The sequence below is a fragment of the Bos mutus genome, chromosome 13 (assembly GCF_027580195.1).
Source record: "Bos mutus isolate GX-2022 chromosome 13, NWIPB_WYAK_1.1, whole genome shotgun sequence".
Lineage (NCBI taxonomy): Eukaryota > Metazoa > Chordata > Mammalia > Artiodactyla > Bovidae > Bos > Bos mutus.
The window spans coordinates 50,509,626-50,537,348 of NC_091629.1; the positions used below are offsets into that span (position 1 = coordinate 50,509,626).

General features: G+C 46.8%; 2 protein-coding genes across 3 annotated transcripts in view; one reads left to right on the forward strand and one right to left on the reverse strand.

Moving 5' to 3' along the window:
• RPN2 (ribophorin II) overlaps positions 1 to 12,307 on the forward strand; it is a 54,480-nt gene extending 42,173 nt beyond the window's left edge. The window contains exons 12-18 of one of the 2 annotated variants that reach the window (XM_014478286.2): positions 1,109 to 1,303; positions 2,578 to 2,664; positions 4,165 to 4,260; positions 5,587 to 5,662; positions 7,532 to 7,661; positions 9,167 to 9,214; positions 11,987 to 12,307. In XM_014478286.2, coding sequence (XP_014333772.1) covers positions 1,109 to 1,303; positions 2,578 to 2,664; positions 4,165 to 4,260; positions 5,587 to 5,662; positions 7,532 to 7,661; positions 9,167 to 9,214; positions 11,987 to 11,999 — 645 coding nt within the window. In that variant the 3' untranslated portion in view covers positions 12,000 to 12,307. The remainder of the gene's footprint in view (positions 1 to 1,108; positions 1,304 to 2,577; positions 2,665 to 4,164; positions 4,261 to 5,586; positions 5,663 to 7,531; positions 7,662 to 9,166; positions 9,215 to 11,986) is intronic. The other variant, XM_005896006.3, reaches the window with a different exon arrangement.
• A 9,361-nt stretch (positions 12,308 to 21,668) lies between these two features.
• Positions 21,669 to 26,734, reverse strand: GHRH (growth hormone releasing hormone). The gene is made up of 5 exons (XM_070382029.1): positions 26,655 to 26,734; positions 26,283 to 26,387; positions 23,932 to 24,051; positions 23,017 to 23,108; positions 21,669 to 21,757 (listed from the first exon to the last, which is right to left on the reverse strand). The coding sequence occupies exons 1-5, from the start codon at positions 26,732 to 26,734 to the stop codon at positions 21,669 to 21,671; spliced, it is 486 nt and encodes a 161-aa protein (XP_070238130.1).
• Positions 26,735 to 27,723: the final 989 nt, after the last annotated feature.

Genomic DNA, 27,723 nt, shown 5'->3' on the forward strand with positions numbered 1-27,723 from the left:
TGGCTTACAGACCTCCTAGGTAGAGATGGCATTTTGCGGGTGAGCCTGGCTGCTTGCCTGTGCTTGGCTGTGACAGGAGGAAGATCATGCATCCAGGCTCCTAAATCCCATTCTTGGCCACAATTGCAGGAACCAGGAGGCTTCACAACTCTGGGTCTCTTTTCCTAAATACTTTGATGGTTGTTGTCTGTTGCCCAGGTGTAGAGTAATGAATGAGATTTAGATTTTTTTCCTGTGGATTCAGCACTACCTGTGTGACCACGGCAACTCATTTAATCCTCCATGCCTTATGATCTGTAAAATGGAACCAATCTACCGGCTTTGTTGAATTCTTTATTTGGAAACTTCTGAAAGCAAAGCTGAGTGTATTAAGTTTTGCTGCATCTTATGTGCAGAAACCTTATTTTCTTATACCATTGGGGGATTACGTGATTAGACTTGTATCATCATATTGATAAATGTTTGTTGACTAGATAGTGTATAGCAGGTCCTACGCTAAATGCATTGCGTACTTTACTGTGAGTCTTCATACGGATACAACACATGTAGAAGTTAAATCTGTCTTAAAGATGAAGAAATCAAGGCTCAAGGAGGTTAAATAACAGCTCTTAAGTAGTGAAATCATATCTGATTGTCTTCAAGCCTGGGTTCTCTCTGACACTGGGCTGCCCTGCATGATGAGAACTCTGCCTTGCTATCCATCCCCATGCCTCCTCTCCTAAATCTTTAGCTGGAGGCACTAGGAAATTGAAAATGGGCTTCTTACAGTTTCACCTCATTTCCCTTCTTTTCACCCTCTAGTGAAGAAGTTAATTGGGCAGCAAAAGGCTGGCAGGAAGAGGAAATTACAGCCTCAGCAAAGGGCTTAAATCATTCACAAACTGGGCATTCGGCCTACAAGTCGTTGAGATTTGGCCGGACCCCTAAGTTAAATTTCTTGTACTTGCAGAAAGTACTGTCTGATCTCGGAGCTATAAGCAGGGTGGGGCTGGCTGACCTCAGAACTCCCACTGGGACAGAAGAGCTGACAGCCTGCTGCCTCAGGGATCTGGGCCCGGAGGGAGTTTTGAAATCATCAGATGAAAAGTTGCGTTATTATTCCATCCAGACATTTGTCCGACTCCACAACCAGAAGACTGGCCAGGAAGTGGTGTTTGTTGCAGAGCCGGACAGCAAGAATGTGTACAAGTTTGAACTGGACACCTCCGAGAGAAAGCTCGAATTTGACTCTGCATCTGGCACCTACACACTCTACTTGATCATCGGAGATGCAACTTTGAAGAACCCAATCCTGTGGAATGTGGTATGTGCCTCCTTTAACTTCACCCAGACAGGAGTGGCTATGCCACAGTCAGACAAAGATGGCCCCTCTCCAGGGCGTGGGCTTTGTACCCAGGCCTCTCCCATGCCACCCAGAGGGCCATAAATAAGTACACATCATGCTCGTCCCATTGGCAGTCTTAGGGGCGTGCACATGGCCTGGCTGGCATGTCATAGGGGCTTCATAAATAGTGACTGAGTGAATGAATGAAGTATATCGATTTGCCCTAATGGGTTCTAGCAGATTTCTTTAAAAGCTGTACTTGAAGAAGGTTTTCATATTACAGGCAAAACACTGCAGGGAATACACAGATATAAGAGATAAAGTCTCTAGCTTTTGAGGTACAGTGTGCCCTTGCAGGGTAGGCTGGAGAGGGGCCTGAGGTTTGAAATCCAGTTCCAATTCATTATGGTGTGGACTAATGAATTGCAGGATATTCTAATAACCATCTAGGATAACCAGGATAAACTAATACCCTTCAGCTGCATGGTGTGTTCATAGTTTGCATAGTGCATTTCACGTACATAACTCACTTTGGGCTGGTGGGATGAGAGGAGGCTTCTTAAAAGACATGACATTTGAGCCAGGGTTGAAGAGTTGCAGGGCTTTTTCAGGATTGTATCCGAGGGGCTGTTGGATGATCACTGGGGGACAGCCTCCAGGAAAGTTTGAGGTGCTTTCAGTGAGATACGAGTGGGTCCGCTTTGCTGGAGCACCTGAATCTGGTCAAGGGCAGGAGGTGGTGAGGTGGGGAAGGTAGCAGAGGCCAGATGCCAGGCCTTGAATGATGGGTGGCTCCCTGTGCAAGACAAAGGGGCAGCTGCATTTTCTTATTGTAGTCAAAGCTCCTTTTCTTCTCGGATTTTGGGCTGTTTTTGTATGAGAGCACTTTTTCATTTCTTTTTCTTTTTTTTCTTTGTCTGAGACTAAATTATACTTCCCCAGGAGCAGTTTCTGATTGCTACTGTAACAGCCTGAGTACCAACTGGGATTTTTGTATTAAACAGCCCTGTGGGGCTCACCAGACCAGTAGAAAATTGGAACTCTTGCTCTAAAAAGCATTTTCAACAAATACTTATTTTGTTCTTGAAATTTTTACTGCCTCAATTTGTTGGCTAATGACTCAGAAGTGATTGGACTGCTTGGAGCTCCTTTCAGTCACAGTCCTGGATGGGAGTTGGGAGATACTGTCCTGCTGATGAGTTTCACCCCTTTCTCTGCCCCTGGGCCTTTCATCACTGCTTTTATTGTTTTAGGCTGATGTGGTCATCAGGTTCCCTGAAGATGATGTTCCGTCAACTGTCCTGTCCAAGAACATTTTCACCCCCAAACAGGAAATTCAGGTACATCCCAGAGGGCTTCTTCGCTAAACACAGAGGAGAAATGGACACATGAGAGAGGGCAGCAGAGCCCCAGGCACTGGCTGTGGTTTAGATGATACGTTGTAGCTTGGTCTTTGCCACCCTGTGGATCAGGCAGGGCAAATGTCAGCCCCATCCTGGAGCTTAAAAAAACAGGCTCAGATTGCCTGCCGGCCAGTTCCCAGAAAGCAGATAACTAGAGACAAAATCAGAACCTATGTCTGTTTTTCCTAAACATGCAGGAGGTTCATTCCTCAGATCACTGCTTGATGCCACAGCACAGATGGGTCTGGCTTTGCTCCTCTGTGTTCCTGCATAGACCAGGGCCGATGGAGCCCACAGGTGGCCAACTCAGCTGGAGCATAGGGCTTTCACCCCCTAGGCCAGCCCTTCCTCTCTCCCGGGATTCACCTTCCTTGCACACAAATATTAGAAATCCCTGCCCAGCCCAGTCCATGGGACTGTTGTGAGGCTCAAAATAGTTCCCAGATAAGGAAAGAATAGCTTTGAAAAGTTTCTAAAAGCAGTGTACAAAATGAACACAATAATTGTTAAACAGTTGGAGCCCTGGTTAAGGAAACTGAGTGGATCCACTCAGTGTACTGTTTTGGAGTCCTCAGAAATGATTATACTGCAGTAACAGGGAAACTCACAATCTGAAATAATGGTGAAGTGTTCCAAGCAGACTACTGACTCTTACTCCACTTAGAAAAAAGCCAAGGGCCCAAAAGGTAGAGTAGTAGTAGTATTTTTAAAATTCTTCCTGATGTTGCTATAGCATCATTTAAGAATGTGGAATGCAGTTAAACACTGGAATGTATAACCATGATGACAAAGGGTGCTAACTGATTTTGTAGGGTGGGGTAGGCAGCAGCAGCTGCCACGGGCCATATTAGAAGTCCCTTCGTGACAGTGACAGCAAAGAGGAGCTGAGGTTAAAAATTTGGGAATAGGAGTCTCACATGGAGCTGCCTTGTCATGGAGCTGGGTTGACTGGACATTGGCAAGCAAGAAAATTTCAAAATTTAAAATCGTTAATACAGCAGTTAGCTAACTTAAGTCAGCAAAATATGATGACACCACCCTGGGAACTCAGAAACATTGTGAAATCCAGCGTCCTGCCTGGGATGTGTCACCCTAGTCATCCAGATGCTTGGGTACCATTTTTGTTACCAGGTGGATGCTGCTTGATAGGTTACATCCTCTAGCCTCTAAATGGCAGTGAGTTTTGGAGGGGAAAAGAGACTTTGCCATTTGTGAGCTGGGACTGGTGTGATGTCCCTGGAAGGAGACCAGTGGGAGCAGAAGCCAGTGTTGGGAAGAGGGAAAAGGCTAACGGGGTGCTCATGGCCAGGAAGGCTCAGCCTCTGGAAGGCATTTCCTCCTCTTGACTGTCATTGGGGTTTTGGCTCCTGGTATACATGGCAGCCCCGCTGGGAAGAACACATGGTAGAATATTCCTGGTGTGTCTTCTTTTGGCAGCACCTGTTCCGCGAGCCTGAGAAGAGGCCCCCCACAGTGGTGTCCAATACATTCACCGCGCTGATCCTCTCGCCCCTGCTCCTGCTCTTTGCTCTGGTGAGTTGCTGTAATTAGCATGGGCAGCGTGTGTCTGGTGCCAGACTCCACAGATGTAGCCGTTCCAAAGGAGACTGTGCTCTGGCCTCAGCACAGCTCCAAAGGGGTCCAGCAGCTGTGACCTGAACCGATGGTCCAAAAAGTTTAGAATAAATAAAACTACCTACCATAGGGGACCTGCCAAAAAAACTGATCCCTTAACAAGGGGCATGATAAAGTACCTGGTAGCCATTATAAATGGTCAAAATATGGACACGTATGCTCCGTACAAATGTTCAGATGAAGCCAAGTGTGAAAAAAGCAAGACCTGATGCTGATAGCTGTAGAAAAAATGAGTACAGAGGCTGTGCATTTCAACACTGTTTGGAGCACAAAACTATAAACAACCTAAAGTCCTCATAAAAGCAAGTGTTAAATAAATTATGGTACATCCACACAATGGAATAATATGCAGCTCATTAAAACAATGGATAAATTAATGTACTTGTCAACGGATATGACAAGGTTGTTAAGAATGTCCTATTGAGTGAAGAAGGCAAGTGGTAGGATAGGGTGTTTGGTATCATCTTCTATGTTTAAAAACCTTAAAAAGGCATTAACTATTGGTGTTGGTCACCTCTAAGGAGAAGGCCTTTTAGGGAGTATAGAGAAAGGACATTTTTACCATTTTAACATGGTATTTGAATATTTTTTTTTAATCATCTCTTTTTCCCCTTGTCTCTTTAGAATCTATAAACGTAGATGCAGATCCTCCAAGTTCAGAGAATTTTGAGAACCATATAGAAAACTCATTAGATTTTACTTTTGGAAAATTGTCGATGTTCCTAATCCTCTGATTTTAATAAAAGAATTATTGCTTGGTCAAAATCTGAAAGGCATGCCACAAGCTTTCAGAAACCAACCCTAGGCACCTGTTATTTTGAGTAATCAGAATTTCAAAAGGCAAAGAACCCACAGTGAGCACACCTCCTCCCAGCTGCCAGTGGGTTTATCTTACCAAAACTTAGAGACATTAGCAGGGGTGTCATCACTTTATCATCAATACAGTTTTGGACCTTTCCATTCCATGGCTTCACCTGTTTTAAAATAGAAAAGTTTGCCGTCGTTAAAAATGATTTTCAAGCACTTTTGCGAACAGGTGTTGGAATGCCTTTTTTCCTTAGGACTCACAATAGGGTGGTTGTCACTTGGACAAATTCCCTGTCCTTCAAGTATGTATGAATTTTGAAGCCCTTAGGGCTGTTTTTTGGATTAGCATGGCACAGTGTGGGTTGCCTCCCTTTCACATTCTAATGTCTTCTTAATTTATTTCTCCCCATCTTTCAGTGGATCCGGATTGGTGCCAATGTCTCCAACTTCACTTTTGCTCCCAGCACAATTGTCTTTCACCTGGGACATGCTGGTAAGCGCCCCAGGCTGCTAATTCCGTTTAACCTCCTTTGACATTTCGCCTGCCCACGCCAAAACCCTGTTAAGTAGACCCACAACCTATTAACTATAATGACTTAATAGCATAACATTTCCCTCTTCCTCCTGGCCTTTTACAACGGTTAATATGATGATAAACCTATTTGGCCCATCAGCTTAGAACAGCTGTCATTATATCGGGTTTCATTGTATGAGGCTGCCATTGGCAGACCATTTCACCCTCAGTTAATAGCTCTGTTCATTTCCAGAGATTACTCACTTATCGCATCTTTACGTTGAGCCATCTTCCTGGATGGAGAGCATTAATGCAGTTTCCAAAGGTTATCTTCCCCCACCATATCGATCTTCACATTTGCTGGCGGCTGTGTCCGGACAGTAATAGAAAACAGTCCCTTCCACAATCAAACACGCTGTCCTGCATTGTCCCCTAGAGAACTTAGGACCTAAACGTTACAAGACAGTAAATTCACAAATTAGTTAAGCGTTTCAGAAACTTTTCGACACTATTGGATTGGTGGCCCCTGCATTTCACCAAGACCTCAATATTCTTTTCTGATTTCTTTGACTTCTGTAGGAGCCCTCCCACATTTCTGTAGTGTTCAGATTCCTTAGGGGTCCGCAGATGAACCACTTGAAACTCTAGGCAAATGTGTATCTCTGTTTTCCTGGGGAAAGAGAGTCTGTCTCTTTGATCAAAATTCTAACAATGGTCCGTGACCTCAAAAATGGCTAAGAAGCCCTGCTGTAGTTCATCCATCATCCTTCTGGGCAAAATCGACAGGATGACCTTTCTCTCCAGCCCAGTTACTGAATTTGAGTGATAGCCCTCCTGGGTCAGGGAAAACAAAACCTGAATATAAATTTGTTTAGAGCCATGACTTTTTGTGCCAGAGTGCTTTTTGTGCACATTCCCGCATTTGACTCATCACAACCCTGATGGGGGTGACCAGGGCAGGAGTTATGATCCTGGTTTGACGAGTGAGAGAATTTCGGCTCAGACAAATAAAGTGGCTGTGAAGGGCAGAGGCTGGGTCAGAACCCAGGGTTCTCAGTGCCCAGACCTGAGCTGCTTTTTTTTTGTAATATTTTCCTTTTTTTTTTTTTTAATATAGACCATTTTTAAAGTCTTTATTGAATGTGTTATAACACTGCTTGCATTGTTTGTGTACTGGTCTTTCGGCCACTAGCCATGTGGGGATCCTAGCTCCCGCATCAGGAATCAAGCCTGCTCCACCTGCATTGGGAGGTGACGTCTTAACCAGTGGACCACCAGGGAATCCCTGGGCCTGAGCCCTTTGGGCTAAACCCTCCTCCTGCCCTCCTTGCTTCCTTCCTAGTTTCAATGGCAAATTAGCCTCAATTTTTTTTTCTATTTCTCACTTTTAGTAAAAACGAAAAGGATTTATTTCTTTAATTCTGAGGGCTTTCATTCAGAATTTGAAAAATCAGCTGAATCCCAAATTACTAGGTTGGCCAAAAAGTTCATTGGAGGTTTTCTAGACGATGGTACAGAAAAATCCGAATGAACTTTTTGGCCAACCCAATATAACCTGACAGCAATTTTAAAAAACAAATGCAAAGCCGTCATTTAAGAACAGAGATGCAAAAACGTGGAATCAGATCACTGAGATCTGGTTCTTACCTCCGAATTTCTTGGTAGTCAAGACTGAGAAGCAAGTATATTGAGTTACGTATTTTCTGGCATCAGAGGAAAGGAATAAAACCAGCTGGTCTATAAATACAAACCTGTTCGGGCTCCGCAGTTACTGGCTTCTGGTTGTCTTCTGCCCTGGGCAGTGTCACTGTTTGATTCAGTTGGTTCTCACGACGCCTGTCCTTGTAGCTATGCTGGGGCTCATGTATGTCTACTGGACACAACTCAACATGTTCCAGACCCTGAAGTACCTGGCCATCTTAGGCAGCGTGACGTTTCTGGCTGGCAATCGGATGCTGGCGCAGCAGGCAATCAAGAGGTAAGGCTTGGGGCAGGTCAGGGGCCCAGAGTGGTTTAGAAATATTTTTGTCAGCTCTGTCCACCCAGCTCTTTGAACCAACAGTATGTGGTGAAAAGGTTCATATCCTGAGGGGCCATTGTGACACCTCAATCCAGCCTGAAACAGAAGCATTTTAAATCAGTTGTGATGGTAAGCTTTAAATATATTAAAACCACAACAGTTTATGCCCTGACACATTAGAATGAGAGAAGAAAATAATTGCTTCGTGAAGATTAAAGTGGATCAGGACAGGTGGCAGAAGATTGTAGTTAAAGTGCTAGCAGTGTAACCATTTTCTCCTCTGCCACCACAGAGAATCCTTCTCCATGCTTCTCCCATGCCCCAGAGAGGGACTCCTCTGTAACCCCAATGGCCTTCCAGAGCTTTTCCTCCTAAGCATGAGGTCCATGCTCTTCCCCTCCAAAAAACAGCATCGGGCAGAGGCCCCTGGCAGGGAGCACTGCACGGGGGCCCACATCATGTCCCCGAGAACCAGACAACTTCAGTTCACACAAAGGGTCAGGGCCCAACGTGATGGCGGCTAGCTGGCAGCTTGACTTTCGAACCTGAATTAGAAGTAAATTTAAATGTCACATTGGTGTTTCTCATTGATTTGACTTTATTAGAACTTGGGTGATTTCAACCACGTAAAGGTCAATAAGAAAAGGTCAGAATTGCTTTCACCTTTGGAAGTTAACATTTTCAGACGTGCCCTGCGTTCTCCTCTCCAGGACTCTTGCTAGAAGAATGCATCTTAGTACCCTCAATGTACCCTCAGTGCTGCTGCTGGTTAAGTTGGGCAGATCAACAGAGCAGCTTTCTCAGAGACCATATGGGTGGGAGAGCCACATGTCTCCTTCCTGCCCGGATATCCATTGTGAGTGTTCTGAGGGCCTCCCCAGGAATACTGGCCCAGGGTGCTCCCTGCCTCTCCCGGGGTTGCCCGCATTCCGCTGGGGCTTCCCAGAGCACCAGCAGTGGCAGCTGGCTCAATTCTCAGCCCCTGCAGCAGCCCTAACTTGGCAGCTCTGTGCTGCATCTGAGAGAGAGCCAGGGGCTCAGCTGTTTTCTCTCAGCAGAGCCCTGTTTTCTCAGAGCAGCCCGTCTAGGCCCCCGGGAGCCAAAAGGCTGTCCTCTGCTGAGCTCTCTTTTCTGGAGTTTGCTCACACAAGACGAACAAGATTGAGAGGAGATGGGGGTGGAAACCATTTGATTTAGATCCCACTCAGCAGGAGTTCCTAATACAGATAAAACGGAGTACATTTTCTGGGGAGGAAGACCATGGCTCTCATGCCCCCTCCATCCTATATAGAAAGTTACAGCTGTCTGTTGCTGTCTTCATGAGTTCTAGAATCAGGCTTTGCCCCTCGGGAAAGCGGTGACATTAACGAAAGCTCTTGGTTGGTTGTTTGCCATTTCTTTCCTCAGCTTATTTCTCTTCTCACTGTCCTTTCTTGACTCTCAAACCCTCTTTCCTTTGGCAGGATCGCTGCAGAGCAGAGCAGTAGATTGGCAAAATATAGGACACTACGGTAAAGATGAGGGGCACTCAACCCAGGAGCAGGGCCCCTTTTCCACCTTGCCCACGTCCATGCATGTCAGTTACTTACCTATTTTCAGCACACTTCTTCCTTCCCATCCCCCCTACCCCAGAGCTGAATTCTGAGGCCATTTCCCCACCTCCTGGACCAGGGCAAAAGCCAAAGCCCCCTGAGTTAGCCTAGCTGGTGGTAACTTGGCAGCGCAGCAGCCTGGACCTGGCTTTGACTGTAAGGCTTCCTCCTCACTTATGTCCCACAGGTACTTCATAGACAGAGCCCCTCTCTGTGTTCATAGGAGAGCAGAGTTGAGGAAAAGACTGATTTAACTTTAGTACTTCTTAAAGGGGACCCCTCCCACCCCCCATTCAGGACATCTAAATTCATTAAATGATAGTCCCATGGAAAATCCCGGCACACCTGGTCACCGTTCTAGGCCTTTTTGTAGTAGTATCCTCTGGTTGGGCCAAACAGTGGAGTTTGGTAAGACACTAAATTATAAAGACTGATGGCCACAGATCAAAGCCAGCATCCAAACTCACATTCCTAGAGCTCAGGACATGGTTCAGGGGTGCTCCTTGTGTGGCTAAAATGCCCAGTGAAGTACCACCCATACTCCGTCTTGTCAGGTCCTCGGATGAGGATGGAGTGGAGGCAAGGTGAAAGGAGAATGTCTGATGCTTCACTAATCATCTCCTGTAGTCCAGGGATTGGCAGACGTTTTCTAGAAAGAGCCAGGTAGTAGTTGAGGCTTTGTAGGCCGTGCGGTCTCTGTTACAACTACTGAACTCTGCCACCATAGTGTGAGGACAGCCCAGTCCACGTGAACAAGCCAGCATGGCCGTGCTCCAGTGAGATGCTATTTACAGAAACGGCTGCTGGGCTTAATTTGGCCCCTGGGGCACAACGTGTTGACCCCTGAACTAGAACAACAAAGAGAGGGGGTATTTGAGTTTTCAGGTCATGTTCCCCCTTGTCCTTTGCCATGGAGATGGCTTTTGCTGCCAAAGCAATGGAGCCATCTAATTTTCACTCCTCTGGAAACAGAAATTCACAAGAGCATAGAATGTAGAGCCTTTGCACTGATGTGTGAACAGAAGCTGAACCATCTCGTTCTCAACATAGAAAGCAACCACATGTTTTGATTTTTTTTTCAGTATTAATTCATATACAGTAAAGTTCACCCTTTTTAGTGTATAATTCTGTGAATCTTGAAAAACGTAGACAATCTTGTAGTAAATACTATCTCAACCAAGGTACAAACTTGTTTCCACCCTCCAGCAAGCTTCCATCCATGTCCCTTTGTGGTCTGCCCCTCCCGCCCCATTCCTCAGCGTTACCCATTTGGTTTTGTCCTGAATTATAGTCGCTCTCTTTGAGATTTGCTTTCAGAACTAGTCCTGCATATTGAGCTCTTTAATTCTTTCAGACTAACTGGATTAGATTTGTTTTTCTTGATTTTTAGATAGTTAACCCCCGACCCTGCTAGCCCCAAACCATACTTCCCGAGAAAGAGGAAAGTCGCTTGATCATTTGGGCATCTGGGACTTCCTGATGTCGGGCCCTCGTCTTTTATTGGAGAGTCCCTGGTAGCCAAGCGTTTTTGATCTGAGGACAGGTATCTACTTGATCAGGCATAATAGAGGGCTAGCTTCTCAGCCACAGTGGAGGTTTGTGGGTCACCACGCTTTCACCTGTTCTTATTTCATAATTATACTGTCCTCTCTGCATAAATATTTCAGAGCACACACTTTTTTTTTGGCTGAACCATGTGGCTTGTGGGATCTTAGTTCCCTGACCAGGGATTGAACCCATGCCCCCTGTAGTGAAAGTGAGGAATCCTAACCACTGTACCACCAGGGAATTCCTGGGACACACACATTTTGAGGCACCTGGGAACCTCTGAATGTTGGCACAGAATTAGAGGCACTCAGGACGAGTTCCACACCTGTGCGTGTGTGCCCCTTGGCTGTTGGTTACTGGGTTTGGAGCATGCCATTCTGCAAGACCTCCTTGTCATCGCATCAGCCCTCACCACTGGGGACAGCTGCCTGTGAGGAGAGCATGTGTGTGAGCCCCTCGCCTCTGGTCACCAGAACCGTCCAGATCACCTCCTGGGTGCTCTCACCCTCTGGTCGCACAGTATCTGTCCAGATTATCATTGTCCTTCTTGTGTTTCTCTGTCACTTCTTGAAGTCTAGGGGAGGCTAAAGAGATTTAGTGAGATGTAGATTTAATTTTTTTCTGTGACGTTTAGACATCCAGTCTGATCATTGACAAGAACATGACCACATGGCAGGAATATGGTGCAGATTTCTGTACCAAAAGGTTAGGATGTCATTGTCCAAGCTACATGAGGGCCATGTGTTGTTTGGTGGACCCAGAGTCTGGGAAGTTGAAGATGAGCATTCTTTAAACCCTTCCTCTAGTTGAAGTGTACACTGTCCTTTTGGCCTTACACTGTGAGAGGTGTGCCTGGAATTAATTACCTCATCTTGTGTTTTCACATATCACGCTTACTTAGGTATCATCAGGTGTGTTTCATTGTTTATTTAAGTTGTCATCAGCTTTAGTTTGAGCTGTCTTTCATTTTTCATGAAATGAGGTGGGACATAAATAAATAGGAAATAGAGGAATGATTATTCCCTTACAAATGGGATCTCATAGTGGGAAAGGACCTTGGTTTCTCTGTTGTCACCAAGTTAAGAGCTGTAACAGTGAGTTGGAACCATCGATAATTTTGTGTTTGTCTCCATTTTCTTTCAGAACAACACATTAGTTCCAGAAAAAGGAAGGAAGTTCTGAAGGCTGAAGTGAATATTGATAAAAGAAGCTAAGGACAATTCACAGCTTGAAAAGAGGAATGAAAAACCCCTTTATTTAAAAAGAAGAAAGTCAAAATTGTGGTTAGACTTTGCTTGTTTTTCTGTATCCCCAGCACAGAGCAGGCACCCAGGTACTTGGTTTCTTTGGCATGGTGCCCCAGCAAGATGCTGTGAATATTCTGACTTACCCACTTGTTGCATTGAAAAGTTGAAATCTGTAATTAATCTGTTAATGGAATAAAGAGAATAACAGGAACAAAGACCTGAGAGGGTTTTTTTGGTACTTTGGGGCTGGTGGGGTCTCTAGGACACATGACATGAGGCCTTAGTTGGAAAGTATGCTTGACGTGATGGCGAGGTGATTCTCCAGGACCTTTGACATTCGTCCTTCTCACTTTTCCTAACAGAAGTGAGAATTGCCTAGAAAAGCCAGCATCCTTGCTTTGTGTCCAGCACTGGGTACCACCTATGCCCTGCTGATATCTGAAGGCCCCTCTGCTTTTGCCTTCTGGAAAGTTTGGTCTTGGCGTGCAGAGGGGAAAGGAAGGGAATATCTTAAAAGAAGGCTGGGCCCATGAGCCATCTTAGGTGCTGAGAGGGACACACGCATCTTGGAAATGCCCCTTTGGAGTTGTACCCAGGACCACCATTGCACAGAGGTCATATGGTATCACCTAGGAAAGTAATATTGAATTGTGTATTCCAAGTGTGCAAACTTGAGTGTTGGGCAAGCCTACTTCACCACAGGGTGAAGGACTTTGGGCAAGTGGCTTAATGTCACTAAGTTGCCTTTTTTTTCCTTCTGTAAAAGATAATGACGGTACCTTCTCACATGACTGAAGGAGTTTCATGCATCTGAAATCTTGGCCTAGTGCTTGGCATCTATCCAAACTGGCCCATAGTTACACACTTGGACTCATTGCCTTTACTTCCATTAACTGAAAATAATAGGAGACTTCCCTGGTGGTCCGGTGGTTGGGACTGTGCACTCCCAGTACAGAGGGCCCGGGTTCGATCCCTGGTTGGGGAACTAAGAGCCCACATTACCACAACTAAGCCCGAGCACTGCAACTTCTGAGCCCATGCATTGCAACTGGAGAAGTCTGCGAGCTGCAGCGAAGACTTGGCACAGCCTAAAAAAATAAACAAACATAATAAAAGGTAACTTTTGAAATACAGGTAATCCTGAGTATTTACTGAGTTTGGGGTTGGGGGAGAAATGACTTTAATCAGATTGCTTTCCAGCTTAGCTGGACTTCGCTACAGTGAGGGAATGGGGGTTTTGATTGGGGAGAGAGTGAAGGCGATTCGGGAGCTCTGGGCTAATTCTGAATGGGATTCTGCGGGGGCGAGGCCCATATGGACAGTTACAGGACTGCCTCTAAGATGGAAAAGTGACTTCACCTTTCCCAGAGGTTGCAAACTGGTGACCCATGTTTTATTTGATCCATAATTTTTTTTTTGATTGAGTCAGTTGCTAACATTCACAAATTGAGAAAATTCATATAAAAATCCAGGTCTAGGGTTTAGGATTCTCTGGAAAAGGAAAATCAGAGCTGGCAACATTGGGCCTGATTTCTGAATGGCAACAGTCAGCTGAAGCTGAGTAGCTCTTGCCTTTGAGTGGGGCCTGCACTCTCCGCCAGCCATAGTCCCACTCCACCCCTACCCGGCCCCAGATGGTGTCAGTTCCACCTACCCTGGGCCTGTTCCCCCTACCAACTTCATGGGATTGGCACCTGCCTGGCTGCCGTAGATGTATGACTTGGAGACCCACTCTGATGGGAAAAGGTGATGTTGGTTTCCCATGCTGTTGTTCCGTCATTCAATTGTGTCCAACTCTCTGCGACCCCAAGGACTGCAGCACGCGAGGCTTCCATGTCCTTCACTATCTCCTGGAGTTTGCTCAGGCTCATGTCCCTTGAATCAGTGATGCCATCCAACCATCTATTGTCCCCTTCTCTTGCCCTCTATCTTTCCCAGCATCGGGGTCTTTTCAAATGAGTCAGTTCTTCGCATCAGGTGGCCGAAGTATTGGAGCTTCAGCATCCGCCCTTCCAATGTATATTCAGGACTGATTTCCTTTAGGATGGACTGGTTGTATCTCCTTGCTGTCCAAGGGGTGTCTCCTAGTGTCCCTACTTAGGGATGCTGGGACCTCAATAGCTCAGAGTGGTGGGGAAGAGGGGAGAGCAGGAGAGCCCACCCACCTGGGAGTTTCACACTGAAACCAGACGTGTACCATTCTGGAAGATGCTGATTGAAGCCTGCTGGACAGAGGTGGAGAGCCAGGGCATTAGGGCCTGAGAACAGAAATAGAGTGGATGGAGGAGAGGAGGTAAGGAAACAACTGTCTGGAAAAGGGGCTGGCAGGGCTCAGGGATGCCATGACTGGTTCAGGGCTGGTCTGGAGAATAAAGCACAGCAGAGGAACTTCCCTGGTGATTCAATGATTGGGAGCCTGCCAGCCAGTGCAGGGGACAATGGTTCAATCCCTGGTCTAGGAAGATCCAACATGTGGTGGAGCAGTTAGGGCGGTGTACCACAGCTACTGAAGCTCACCGCCCCTAGAGCCTGTGCTCTGCAACAAGAGAAGCCCCCGCAACGAGAAATTTGCTCACTGCAGCTAGAGAGTAGCCCCTGCTCGCTGCAACTAGAGAAAGCCCCGTGTGCAGTAACAAACACCCAGCATAGCCATCGATAAGTAAATAAATAAAGCATAGCAGACATCTGCTACATGCCGGGTTCTGGGCTTGGTTGAGCTGTGGCAGTAAGCAAGATGGATGCCTTTTCTGCCCTCAGTTTACTTATATCCCAGAGGAGACAGGGGAAAGGGAGCAGAATGAGTCCAAATCTGAAAAGGAATTTTTATCTAGAGGGGTTGGAAAGGGTAAGCTGACAAAGGAAAGGAGCAGTCTTTGCAGAGCTGGGGAAGAACATTCTAGGCAGAGAAGCAACCTATGCAAAGGCTCTGAAAGCAGGGCAGTGTAAACAGGGCAGAGTTAGCAAGGAAGAGAGTATCCTTGGAAGTTAGAACAAATACAGGGTTTTTAAAAAATTCATTTTAATTGGAGGATAATTACAATATTTTGATGGCTTTTGCCGTACATCGACATGAGTCAGCCACATCCCCCATCTGGAACCCCCCTCCCCGCTCCCACCCCACCCTGTCCCTCTGGGTTGTCCCAGGGCACCAGCCTTCAGTACCCTGCTTCATGCATGGAACTTGAACTGGTCATCTGTTTTACGTGTAATATACATGTTCCGATGCTGTTCTCTCAAATCATCCTACCCTCTCCTTCTCCCACAGAGTCCAAAAGTCTGTTCTTTACATCTGTGTCTCTTGAAAATGAAGTGAAAGTGAAAGTCACTCAGTTGTATCCGACTCTTTGCCATCCCATGGACTATACAGTCCATAAAATTCTCCAGGCCAGAATACTGGAGTGGGTAGCCTTTCCCTTCTCCAGGGGATCTTCCCAACCCAGGGATCGAATCCAGGTCACTCACATTGCAGGTGGATTTTTTATCAGCTGAGCCACATTTTGCTGCCTTGCATATTGGTGAGGTGGATGAAGTTGGAGCCTGTTATACAGAGTGAAGTAAGTTAGAGAAACACAAATACATATATATGGAATTTTTAAAAATTCATTTTTGGTTGTGCTTGGTCTTTGTTGCTGCTTGCAGGGTTCCTCTAGTTGCAGGGAGTGGGGGCTACTCTTCCTTGCGGTGCACAGGCTTCTCTTGTGGAGCACGGTCTCTAGGTGCATGGGCTTCAGTAGTTTTGGTACATGGGCTCTGGAGCTTGGGCTCAGTAGTTGCGGCGTGCAGACTTAGTTACTCCACAGCATGTGGAATCTTCCTGGACTAGGGATCAAACCCGTGTCTTAACCATTGGACCACCAGGGAAGTTCCAAATACAATTTTTAAGGGCTGTGGTAAAGGGGGTAAATTTTATTTTAGGACCAACTGCAAGTTTAGGGAACTTGAATTTTATGCTGGGATGTAGCAGAGGCAGAAGGAGAAGGCAATGGCACCCCACTCCAGTACTCTTGCCTGGAAAATCCCATGGATGGAGGAGCCTGGTAGACTGCAGTCCATGGGGTCGCTAAGAGTGGACACGACTGAGCGACTTCACTTTCACTTTTCACTTTCATTTTTCACTTTCATGCATTGGAGAAGGAAATGGCAACCCTCTCCAGTGTTCTTGCTTGGAGAATCCCAGGAACGGCAGAGCCTGGTGGGCTGCCGTCTTTGGGGTCGCACAGAGTCGGACACGACTGAAGCGACTTAGCAGCAGCAGCAGCAGAGGCAGAAACACCTTTTATGCTGTCTTTCTGGTCCTACCCACTGGGAGAAGCCTCTTGAAGCCTGCAAGGGAGAGTCTGCTTGCTTTTAGCCTAGGGATGGATCTGGGTAGGCTGCAGTTGAGAACTGGCCTAACTCTTTATTAGGACTTATGACATACACCAGATTTGTTGCTTAAATTATTCACCACTGGCAAAGATTCTTTGCTTGATCAAACTTTAGCCAGGCTCCTGAAATTTCTCCTTCACCTATATGTGCCTTTTTTTTTTAAGATCTAGTTTTAGCAAGAATCCTGCTAAGCAGTTTAACCAGACCCTCCCACCTCCACGTCTGATCACGCTGATATATGATCAGAATTCTCACCCTCCACCATCTCCCAGGTGATGTCTCATCTCCCTGGTCTGTCTTCAGCCAGAATCCCCTTACCCCTGCTGTATCCTCTTCGTAAGTTTTCATCCACTGATCCCCACCCTGCTCCTTGGCTACCAATTCCCAGTAGACCACACTGTATTCGGAATTGAGCCCACTTCTATATGAGGTTTCTTTCCCGCTGTTGAAATAGTCTTGGATAAAATCTGTTTTTACCACTTTAACTGCCATGCAGCTCTGTTTTTCATTTGGCATTACAGTAGTGCCTGGACCTGGCCTCCCACAAGTAGGCAGCACAGCAGGTCAGTATCCAACTGACCTTTCTTCAGCCCGCTGGGCCTTAGTTTCCCATCAGTAAAAATGGGATAACACCTCTGAGGGCTTTATAAGGGTTAAATGAGGTCACATCCAAAACACACACCAGAGCGCCTGGCACTGACACTGACTCAGAGGTTGCTCAGATTAGTATAGACATTACTGTTGTTATTTCCTGTGTTGTTAGCAGGGGCCCAGGAGCAGTTTGTACTAGGTCCTTTTGTTTCTTTGTTGTTTGGTTGAATTCCTTTGCTTCCCCAGCATTTCCTGAGGGGCCTGGCATCTTGGAACAACACAAGGGCACTGTCCTGGAATCAGCTTTGACCCCTCCGAGCTGAAGGACCTGACCTCTTACCTCTGTTCTGCCCTCTCCCTAGGGCTGTGGTAGGGAGTCCATGAAGCAATGGATGAGAACCTCTTTGTGAGTTTTAATGCAAACATAAGGGATTATCATAAGAAACAAATCCTCCATTGATCAGAGCATGCTGTAGGACAAAAAAAAATAATAAAAATAGCACTTCATCTTAAGTGGGACCCTCAAGGGATCGGGAAGCTCCCAGCCCCTCTGTGGGCAGCGGTTAAGTCCTTTAAGCCGCCATTAGTGTGGTAGTTAATGGAGATAAAGCACCGGAATTGTGGCCATCACAGTCTTTTCCTTTATAACGAACGGCATTCACCTCGAAACCCACAAGTAGCAGCGGGCCCCAGCGGTCATTATTTCATTTGAAAAACTAATTGGAAGTTGAGAGAGCCCTCAGTCTTTGCTTTTGTGGGGACAGGCGGAGGAAAGAGATGAGCAGGTGGGTCTGGGGGATGGAGGGGGGTCGGGCTGGACACCATTCAGCAGCCGCCTCCTTTGTTCTGCTCCCCTGGCAGGTTCTCGGTGGCCGGCTCGGCTTGGTTGAAGTGGACTGCAGCCCTCAGAGGCCAGCCTTCTCCTCCGGAGGGGTCTTTTGTTCCCCATTGTGGGTATTGTCTGCTCCGTGGAGCCACCCGGGCTCCCTGTGGAGCTGTTCCCACGCTTCACATTCTTTCTTGGAGGATAAACTGTGGAGAGCAGGTGGTCTGAATGCTGTGAAACCCCAAGCTGGCTTTATGGTCCCGGTGTGGGAGACGGACCCACGGATCCAGCACTGACGTGTCTCAGACCGGAAAAGGACAGAGAGGAGATTGCTCACCTCCGAGTCCCCATCAACTCCAAGATGCTGTGAATATTTTCATGGTTTTAATCCAAACACACATCCCATCATCTAGACATTTCACTTAAAATTTTTTTTATTTATTATTATTTTTAAATTTTATTTTTATTTACTTATTTTTTTGGCCGTGCGTGCCTCAGGGCATGCAGGATCCTAGTTCCCCACCAGAGATGGAATCTGTGGCCCCTGCAATGAAAGCACAGATTCTTTTAAAAAAAAAAAAATGTAGTTATTTAGTACCTCTGAGTCTTAGTTGCGGAATGTGGGGTCTTTAGTTGCACTGTGACATGTGAACTCTTATTTGTGGCATGCCAGGATCTAGTTCTCTGATCAGGGATCAGACCCGGGCCCCCTGCATTGGAAGCATGGAGTCTTAGCCACTGGACCACCAGGAAGTCCCAAGGTCACCAATTCTTCGAAGAGGCAATGTGTTGGGATATGCCCAAGTAAAATGGTTCATGAAAAGAAAAAGTTGGGTAATCACTGACAAAGGTAACTCTGGACAGTGACTTCAACTCTCTGCTTCTCTTTATATTAATAGCAAAATTTCTCAAAAGAATTGACTCTGCCAGTGCCATCCAATAGAAATATAATGCAAGCCCCATTTGCTGTTGTTAAATTGCTAAGTCGTGTCCCACTCTCTGTGACCCCACAGACTGCATGCAGCGCACCAGGCTTGCAAGTTCCATAGGTGATTTGAAATTGTCTAGTAACCACAATAAAAAGGTAAGAAGGAAATAGGTGAAATCAAGCTTAATATATTTTATTTTAACCAAACTTATCAGATATTTTAATAGGTAATCAATATAAAACATGAATGAGACATTTGGTATTCTTCTTTCATACTGTCTTTGAAATCCATGTAAAGCACATCTCAGTTGATATTAGCCACATCTTGTGTTCAGCAGCCACGTGTGTTCAGTGGTCACCATACGGTACAGCCAGATCTCTACTCTCCAGATCTGATCCCTCTCCGACTATTTTCTCTTGAACCCACTAGAGTCAGACTTTTGCCTCCACCATGCACCCAATTTGTTCTTGCCAAGGTCATCATTGGCTTCCATGATCATTTTCACATTCGGTTCTCAACTGATGAGCCATCAGCGGCATTTGGTACAGTCCATCACTCTCTTGAACTGCTTTCTGGAATTTCTCTCATAGTCTTTCTGCTTTTTCTTTCTCAGTCTCCTTTGCTGGTTCCTCATCTTTCCTCCAGCCTTTAAATACGGAGTGCCCTGGGGTAGTCCTTGTACTTCTGCTATTCTATTCTTCTTTCTCGGTGATCTAACTCACTCTCCTGACTTTATTTTTAAATTTTTTTTTTAGGCTACAACCTCACAGCTTATGAGATCTTAGTTCCCCAACTAGGGATTGAACCTGGGGCCCCAGCAGTGAAAGCACTGAGCCCTAACCATTGGACTTCCAGGGGATTCTCTTTTAAAAAAAAAGTTATTTTAATTTTTTAATTAAAAAATTAATTTCTAAAATTTAAATTAAATTTTAAAACAATTATATTAAAGTGTAGTTGATTTACAATGTTGTGTTAATTTCTGCTGTACAGCAAAGTGATTCAGTTATACATATATACTATTTTTCATATTATTTTCCTTTTTTTTTAAACTTTTTATTTTGTATGAATTGTAGTCAATTAACAGTGTTGTGATAGTTTCAGGTGAACAGCAAAGGGGCTCAGCCATACATGTACATGTATCCATTCTGCCCTAAACTCCCCATCCATCCAGGCTGCCACATGATTTTGAACAGAGTTCCATGTGCTGTATAGTAAGTTCTTGTTAAAAAATGAAAAAAAAAATTTTTAATCTCCTGACTTTATAGACCACCTAAAAGGTGACAGCTATCCAGACCTCTCTCCTGGCTTCAGACCTGCATACCCTGGTGCCTACTCAGCCCCCCTACTGGGGCCTTTAAAGGGCATCTCAGACTCAACATGTCTAAACCCCAACTCCTAATTCTCCCCCCACCTCCAAAGCTCCTAAATGGCGATTCCGTCCTTCCAGTTGCTCAGGCCTCAAACTTTGGAATTATTCTTAACTCCTCTCCAGTTCCCATACCTTATCCATCTACCCTGAGAATATATCCAGCATTTGACCCTTTCTGAGAGTGGCAGTAAATGCGAGTCAGATCATGTCATTCTTCTGCTTAAACTCTGCGGTGGCTCCCATCTCGCTGAGAGATCCTTTTGGTTCTTCCCACGGCCTCCAAGGACCTCCTCATGAGCTGGCCTCCCGCTCCCTCTTGGCCTCCCTTCCTCCGCTCTCAGCCTCACTGTGTTCTGGCTAGCCACACCGGCCTCCTGCGCCTCCTCCCTCCACACTCTTGCCTAGGGGCCTTTGTGTTGGGTTTTCACTGTTTTGAAAATGTTCCTCACCCAGTCATCCTCCTCTGAGTCATTCTCCTCAAGCCGACTCTTGAGGGACTTTATTCAAATGTCCCTCATCAGAGAGGCCTTCCCTAACCACTGCACCACATACTCATTCATTATGGTTAGATTATCCCCTCCAGTACTCCCATTGCCTTAATTTTTTGCTCTTTGCAATCACCACCATCTTACAAATTCTGTATTTACTTGTTTTTATTATTCTTTCCCCCATTAGAATATAAGCTCTATGCTAGACTTCCCTGGTGGTCCAGTGGTTAAGAATCCGCCTGGCAATGCAGGGAACACAGGTTTGATCCCCAGTTTGGGAAGATACCACATGCCTCGGAGCAGCTAAACTCGTGTGGCCACAATGACACAAGCCTGTGCCCCCTAGAGCCTGAGCTCTGTAGCGGGAGAAGCCACTGTGATGAGAGCCCACACACTGCAACTGAAGTAGCCCCCGCTCTCAGCAACTAGAGAAAGACCATGCAGCAGTGAAGACCCAGCACAGCCAAAAAGAAAGAACAAACGTAAGCTCTATGAGGCCAGCGGCTTTGTTTGCCTAGCACAGCACTTGGCACATAGTGGGATCTCTAGAAACGTTTGTTGAGTGAATAAATGGCATTGCTCATAGGTGGATGAGTCACCAGTGGATGAAGGATGACTTGGGCTCAGAGTAGTCGAATATGGTTAAGAGCCCACTTCTGGGCTGGGTCCCCTATAGTTGAATCCCAGCTCTCTCCTTGTTGGCAGTGACCACGGCAATTCACTTCACCCTTCTGTGCCTCGGTTCCTCATCTGTGAAATGAGAATGATGCCAGTACCTCCTGTTAGGCTGTGTAGGGAGTCTATGAGGTTCTACACGTGAAGCTGCCCAGCTGGCACTCTGAGTGTTTGGTAAATGTTAGCTTTTAAAAAAAAAAAAAAAAGCTTGTAATACCACTTTGGGAAATGGAACTCTGTAAGATGTGAAAAAATTAGGCTGAAGATAAAAGAAAATTGAAATGCAGACCAGTATGGGGGAACTTTATTGTATTTATAAAGGAAAAAGTAGGTCAGAAATTTAAAAGGATTAACCGGATGCAGTTGTGTCTCAGCTGCAGGGAGCAGAAAATAGAGGCAGAATCTTCATCCTTGGGAATTCCTATTGCAGAAAGAAAGATAAAGCTTAGTCTAGGGGCACCGAAACCAAGGCAAGGTAGGACAGGACACTTGGAACTAGGGTGACCGTGACTCCAATGTTGAGACTGACCGACTCCCAAGATGACCTCAGTCTTAGCCCCAGCTCTCCCAACCCACTCCTATTGAGAGCCTGGGCAATCACTGGCCCTTGAAGAAGCCACTTCTAACTCCCAAACAGGGGTAGATGAGGTCATTCTTTCCAGCACACACGTTCACCACATCCCTTACCATTTATCACAAATTAAATAATCCACTGTGCACGTACTTGTTTAATTTCTGTCTACTTCAGTGTGTTATGAATTCCATGAGAGCAGAAACCAAGACTGGCCCATCCATGCCCGTCCCCTCAGCCCAGAGCCTGGCCATCTTTGGATGACTTTTTGTTTTTTAAGATTTTTTTTTATATGGACCATTTTAGAAGACTTTACTGAATTAGTTACAATATTGCTTCTGTTTTATGTTTTCATGTTTTGGCCACAAGGCATATGGAATCTTATTTCCCAGACCAGGAATTGAACCCATGCCCCCTGCATTGGAAGGTGAAGTCTTAACCACTGGACCACCAGGGAAGTCCCTGGATGACTTTTAAGAGCTGGGAAGATGGAGAAACCTGAACTTATTAACTTAGAGGACTGTTATATGGACATAAAGCATGGTGGGTGTGAAAGGCTGCTAACTGCCAAATCATTCTACTCTTAACGTATTAATGTAAGAATTCATTCAGCAGTTCTGTTTTCTCAGCACCGCCCCCCCCCGCCCCGCCCCCGCCTCATGTCCTGGGATTTGCAACAGTTGAGCTGGAGGGGGAACAATGGCTGGGGCAACCTCTGGGGCCTTCCTGCCGCTCTAGGACTTTCAGCTCTGTGAAGCCTCTAGCTTTTAACCTGCAGGAACCAAGCCTGCATTCTTAGGATGTGGCCCTCCTTGGGGCCACTCTACCCCACTGGGGCCTGGTGGGAGCCCTGAAGCAGGTGAATAGTGACCTAATCCCAGCATGAGAGGCACGGGGCTGGGGCGGTGTGGAGGGGGGAGGCATTATTCTCTAGGGACATTTATTTAAAAAAAGAATTCTATCCTCCAGGACCTTGGTGGTCATTGGAGCAAATCTGCTCCCTTCACAGAGGTGGGAACGGGGAAGATGACTGGCTGTGTGCAAAGACTTGGCTGCACAAGCAGACCTGGGGCTCAGGTGTCCATCCCGCCTCCGGGGTTGGTTCTCACCTCTGCTACGCTCTGCCTGTCCGCCTGCTGCGGCTTGCATCTCCCCAGGACAATACTTGGCCAGATCTCTGAGCTCTCGGTGTCTAATCAGGCTGGGAAGAAGGCGAGGGGGCACACGGAGAACTCTGCTGGGAACTGGATTTGCTTAATAGTTTGGGCTGGAGGTGTCTGGCAGAGTCACGCTGGGGCATGGTTGTGCTCACAGTTCAAAAATCAGGCTCTAAAATACAGCACAGTTTCTGCAAACAGTTGTGTCGTTTTGAAGAAATGGAGTTCGTGTGAAGGGCTCTGGGGAAGAAAGGCAGGTCTTGGGCCTGCCTAGTCCCTGACTTGGGGCTAGCTACTTCTTCTTCTTTGCCTCAGTTTTCCTCCTCTGTAAAATGGGAAAACTCACTCCTGATCTTCCCTGACTCCTACTAGGATTGTGAGGGTCAGGGAGCTGGGGAGCGACTGTCATTCCCATCTCTCCCTCTCACAAGCGCTACTCACAGTCCTCTACCCAAGGGTGTTGGGAGGGGCTGGTCTCCCTTTGATTTTACAGTTTGATGAACTTGGCAAGGGATCCAGGGCATGCATCTCAGACTAGGAGCATCAGAGTCCCCTGGGACTCTCGTTCAAATTCAGATTCCTGGGTCCTATCCCCAGGACTCATGAGTGAGGGACGTTTCTGGACACAGACACTGAGGCTGGCCTCTGGCTCCACTGGAGATACAGGAGTGGATGAGAGCCAGACTCCATCACACATGTCCCCCCTTCTTCCGGTTCTTGATGTATGGAAGAACGGACCTCGTTCCCAGTTTTCTTGGAGAGGAGGAGAGTCCTTTTCCTGGCTACCCTTGGGGACAGAAGCCTCTGAGGTCCCTCAATACACACTTGTGCACACCTTCACACTTGTGCACACACACATATTCCCACCTGCGCTCCTGCAGCAGGCTCACCAAGGTGCTCTCCAGTGCCATCTGCTGTTGGTCTGTCCACACGCCGTCCACCTGACGGCCAAGCCGTACCTTTGCTCCTTGCTCCTGGTTTCTCTCTCTGTTTGATTAGAAAAAGAGGAACAACAGAAGTTGCTGTTTGAGTAGGAAGTGGAGGAGGCCTAGGAAAGTTCAGGGCAAAGGGAGCAGAGCGGGGGTGCATCCCTCGGCCTATTGCGATATCTGGCATAGACTCTTGCACCCAGCTGAATTAGACTCAGCAGCGTTTAAGAAGGCAGTGTGTATAGGAGTGAAGACTATAGGCTGTGAAGTACACATTTGCAAAATATCTTCCCACAGATGACTTATTCAGCACAAAGGAGAAGATGTTAACAGAGGAGAAACCTGGCAGCCGTCGTGTTACACAAGTGATCAAAGTTACCATCACCAATGGGTTCCAATGGGTTACAAGTGATCACCAATGCGACAACTGGACAACACGCGCCTCCTGGCAGGATGCACCGAGAAGGACGCATTACCTCTGTTGCATAATGTGAATCTATTCATGAGGAAGCACCCGGCAAGCCCAATATGAGGGACATTCTATGAAGAACTGCCCTTTACTAATAAAAAATGTCTGTGTCATAAAGACTGAGGAACTGATCCAGACTAAAAGAAACTAAATGCCACCTGGGGCTGGACTGAGTCCTGGATGAGGAAGATCAGTAATTGTTACAGGGACTTCCCTGGTGGTCCAGTGGCTAAGAATCCACCTTGCAGTGTAGGCGACATGAGCTCAATCCCTGATGGGGGAACTAAGATCCTACACGCCGCAGAGCAACTGAGCCCAAGCACCACAGTTCCTAAGCCCATGTGCCACAGCCAGAGAGTCCACGCGGCACAGTGGAAGAGCCTGCGTGCTACAACTAAGACCTCACACAGCCAAAAATATTTTAAAATTTTTATAAAGGATATTTTGGGACAACTAGTGAAATTTAAATATGGACTCTAAGTGATAATTATACTGTGATTATATAAGAGAGTATCCTTTGATTAGCTATTAGAGGAGACACACAAAAGAACTTAAGGATAAAGCGTCATGATGACTATAATTCACTCTTAAATGGTTCAGCAAAACAATAATACTCATAATCATACCTGAGTTTGTGTACATATGTCTAGACCTGTATCTACCCATATATATATATATATAGAGAGAGAGAGAGAGAGAGAGAGAATGGAGAAGGCAATGGCACCCCACTCCAGTACTCTTGCCTGGAAAATCCCACGGACAGAGGAGCCTGGTAGGCTGCAGTCCATGGGGTCGCTGGGAGTCGGACACGACTGAGCGACTTCACTTTCACTTTTACTTTCATGCACTGGAGAAGGAAATGGCAACCCACTCCAGTGTTCTTGCCTGGAGAATCCCAGGGATCGGGGAGCCTGGTGGGCTGCAGTCTATGGGGTCACACAGAGTCGGACACGACTGAAGCGACTTAGCAGCAGCAGAGAGAGAGAGAGAGAGAGAGAGAATGTGTGTGTGTGTGTATACATGCTCAGTCATGTCTGATTCTGCAACCCCATGGACTGTAGCCTGCCAGGCTCCTCTGTCCATGGGATTCTCCAGGCAAGAATAATGGAGTCGGTTGCCATTTCCTCCGCCAGGGAATCTTCCTGACCCAGGGATGGAACCTGCATCTTCTGCATTGCAGGCAGATTCTTTACCACTGAGTCATCAGGGAAGCCCCAGATATGGAGTAAGCAAATATAGTAAAAAAATATTAGGAATTGTTGACTCTTAGAGCAGGGCATGTTAAAGCCCTTTGTACTATTTCTGCAACTTCTCTGTAAGTTTGGAATTTTTTCAAAATGAAAATTAAAACATGTTTAGGCAGTCAGGCTGATTGGATGCTAATTTTGCCGCTCATTGCTGTGTGTCCTTTAGAAGCTATTAATGTAACTTCTGTGTGATGGGGGTAAGAGGACATCCTTTGTAAAGTTGTTGGAAACAGCACATAAGAACCTGAGCATAATGGCTGACACTGCCAAGGGCTTGCTATGCACTGTGCCAGGTTGTATATTGATGAACCAGTGCAAAGTCTTTTTTTCTGGTAGAGTCAGTCAAGTGGTGACTGCTGTCAGTGTTACTACTGGAGCCCAACTCAGGGACAAGCATCTATGCTCAATGATCACTTATCAGTTAAGGGTTAAGACAAGGTTTGACACTGGAGCCCTTCTGCCCTGGCAAGTCCAGAAGTGACAGCTGCTGTGCAAGCGAAGACACCAGACTTGGTTCCTCCAAATCATGATGAACCGAGGGTGCAGGGAGAAGTCACGAGAACGCTGGCTCACCCCTGCTGCCTGTTCATGATATCCTGGAGTAGCTTGCGGGCAGACAGCTGGCCCAGAACCTTCCGGTAGCTGTTAGTGAAGATGGCATCTGCGTACCGTGGAATCCTAGTAGAAGGAGTCAGAGGTCAAAGGGTGGGGTGGGAGGCCCAGGGGACTGTGCTCACTTGGTCTCTGTGAGGTCTTTCTGTCGCCTCTTGCCCTGCTCGTCCCCAGAGAGGGCTGGAACCAGGGCTGGGTGGTGACCTCTCTGGGGCTCAGTCTGCCACCCTCCCAGAGATGAGCAAGGGAGGCTGCCTGAGGACCCAGCTGGGGACCAGCTCGAGTCTGCATCCTCAAAGTGCCTCTCTTGCTTCTCTTGTCAGAACTGCTTACCTGAGAGGCTGGGAAGGCAGGGAACCGTGGGAGCCGCTGCTGAGGGTGAGGGTCACGAGGAAGAACACCCAGAGCAGCATCCTTCACCCCTGTGCTGGTACCTGGGAAATGACAGACAGGAAGAAAAGGTCAGGCATAGCCATAGACACTGAGATGCCCTCTGCTAGCTCTGGCCCTCGGCCTGGTCCGTGAGAGCTATGATCCTTGTCTTTTGGAAGCTGTGGGGTAGGGAAGACAGAGCAGACTTGAAGTCTGACACACCTGGGTTCAAGTTCTGCCTCTGCCAGTCACAAACTCTGGCCTCATTTTCTCCATCTGTAAAATGGTCATGATAAGGCTATGCCGCTGACCTCACAGGGTTGAACATACAATGAAAGACAATGGGGAAACTACCGCTTCCTACAGGGCATTCTACGTGGGACTCAGGCCTCAGCAAGGAATGATATAATAATGTGTGCTAAATCGCTTCAGTTGCGTCCGACACTTTGCGACCCACCAGGCTCCTCTGTCCGTGGGGATTCTTCAGGCGAGAAGACTGGAGTGGGGGAGGAGCAAACAGCTTCTCATATTTGCCTAAGTCCCCCCCTGCCCAGTGTGGCACTGACAGCGTTGAGTGGGGCTGACAGCTCAGGCTCTGAGTCAGAAAAACCCAAGTTCACATCCAGGCTTGGTCATCACTAGCTGTGCATCCCAGGACTAGGGGCTTCTCCTTTCCAGACCTCAGTTTTTCTATCCACAAAATGGACTCGATAACTGGACCTACTGCCTAGGGTCGTGTGAGCATGAACTGAGATGAGGCGGCTGACGTGAGTGGTTGGCACAGGGGGTATTCTTCACGCACCTCTGCTCTGAGGACCTGTTCAGAGGGCAGGCTGTCTTGTCTTGTGTGGAGTTGGAGGGAAGGGAGAATGGCTGTGCCTCTTGCTCCAGAAGTTTAGATTTTGTCTAAGAGTTTTAGCCCTGGAAGAGACCAGGGACCTGGGGAGCCTGGTGGCAGAACCATCTCATAGATCATGTAATTATTCTTAATGGGGGCCTGCTGACACCATTCTCAGCAGTTAGGAAGAAT

Bases quoted from the DNA above. Each gene is read 5' to 3' on its own strand.
- GHRH (XM_070382029.1), bottom strand. From the start codon at position 26,734: ATGCTGCTCTGGGTGTTCTTCCTCGTGACCCTCACCCTCAGCAGCGGC. The intron at 26,388-26,654 runs GTAAGCAGTTCT...TCCTTCTACTAG, and splicing joins CTGCCTTCCCAGCCTCTCAG to GATTCCACGGTACGCAGATG. The intron at 24,052-26,282 runs GTGAGCCAGCGT...CTAATCAAACAG, and splicing joins ATCATGAACAGGCAGCAGGG to AGAGAGAAACCAGGAGCAAG.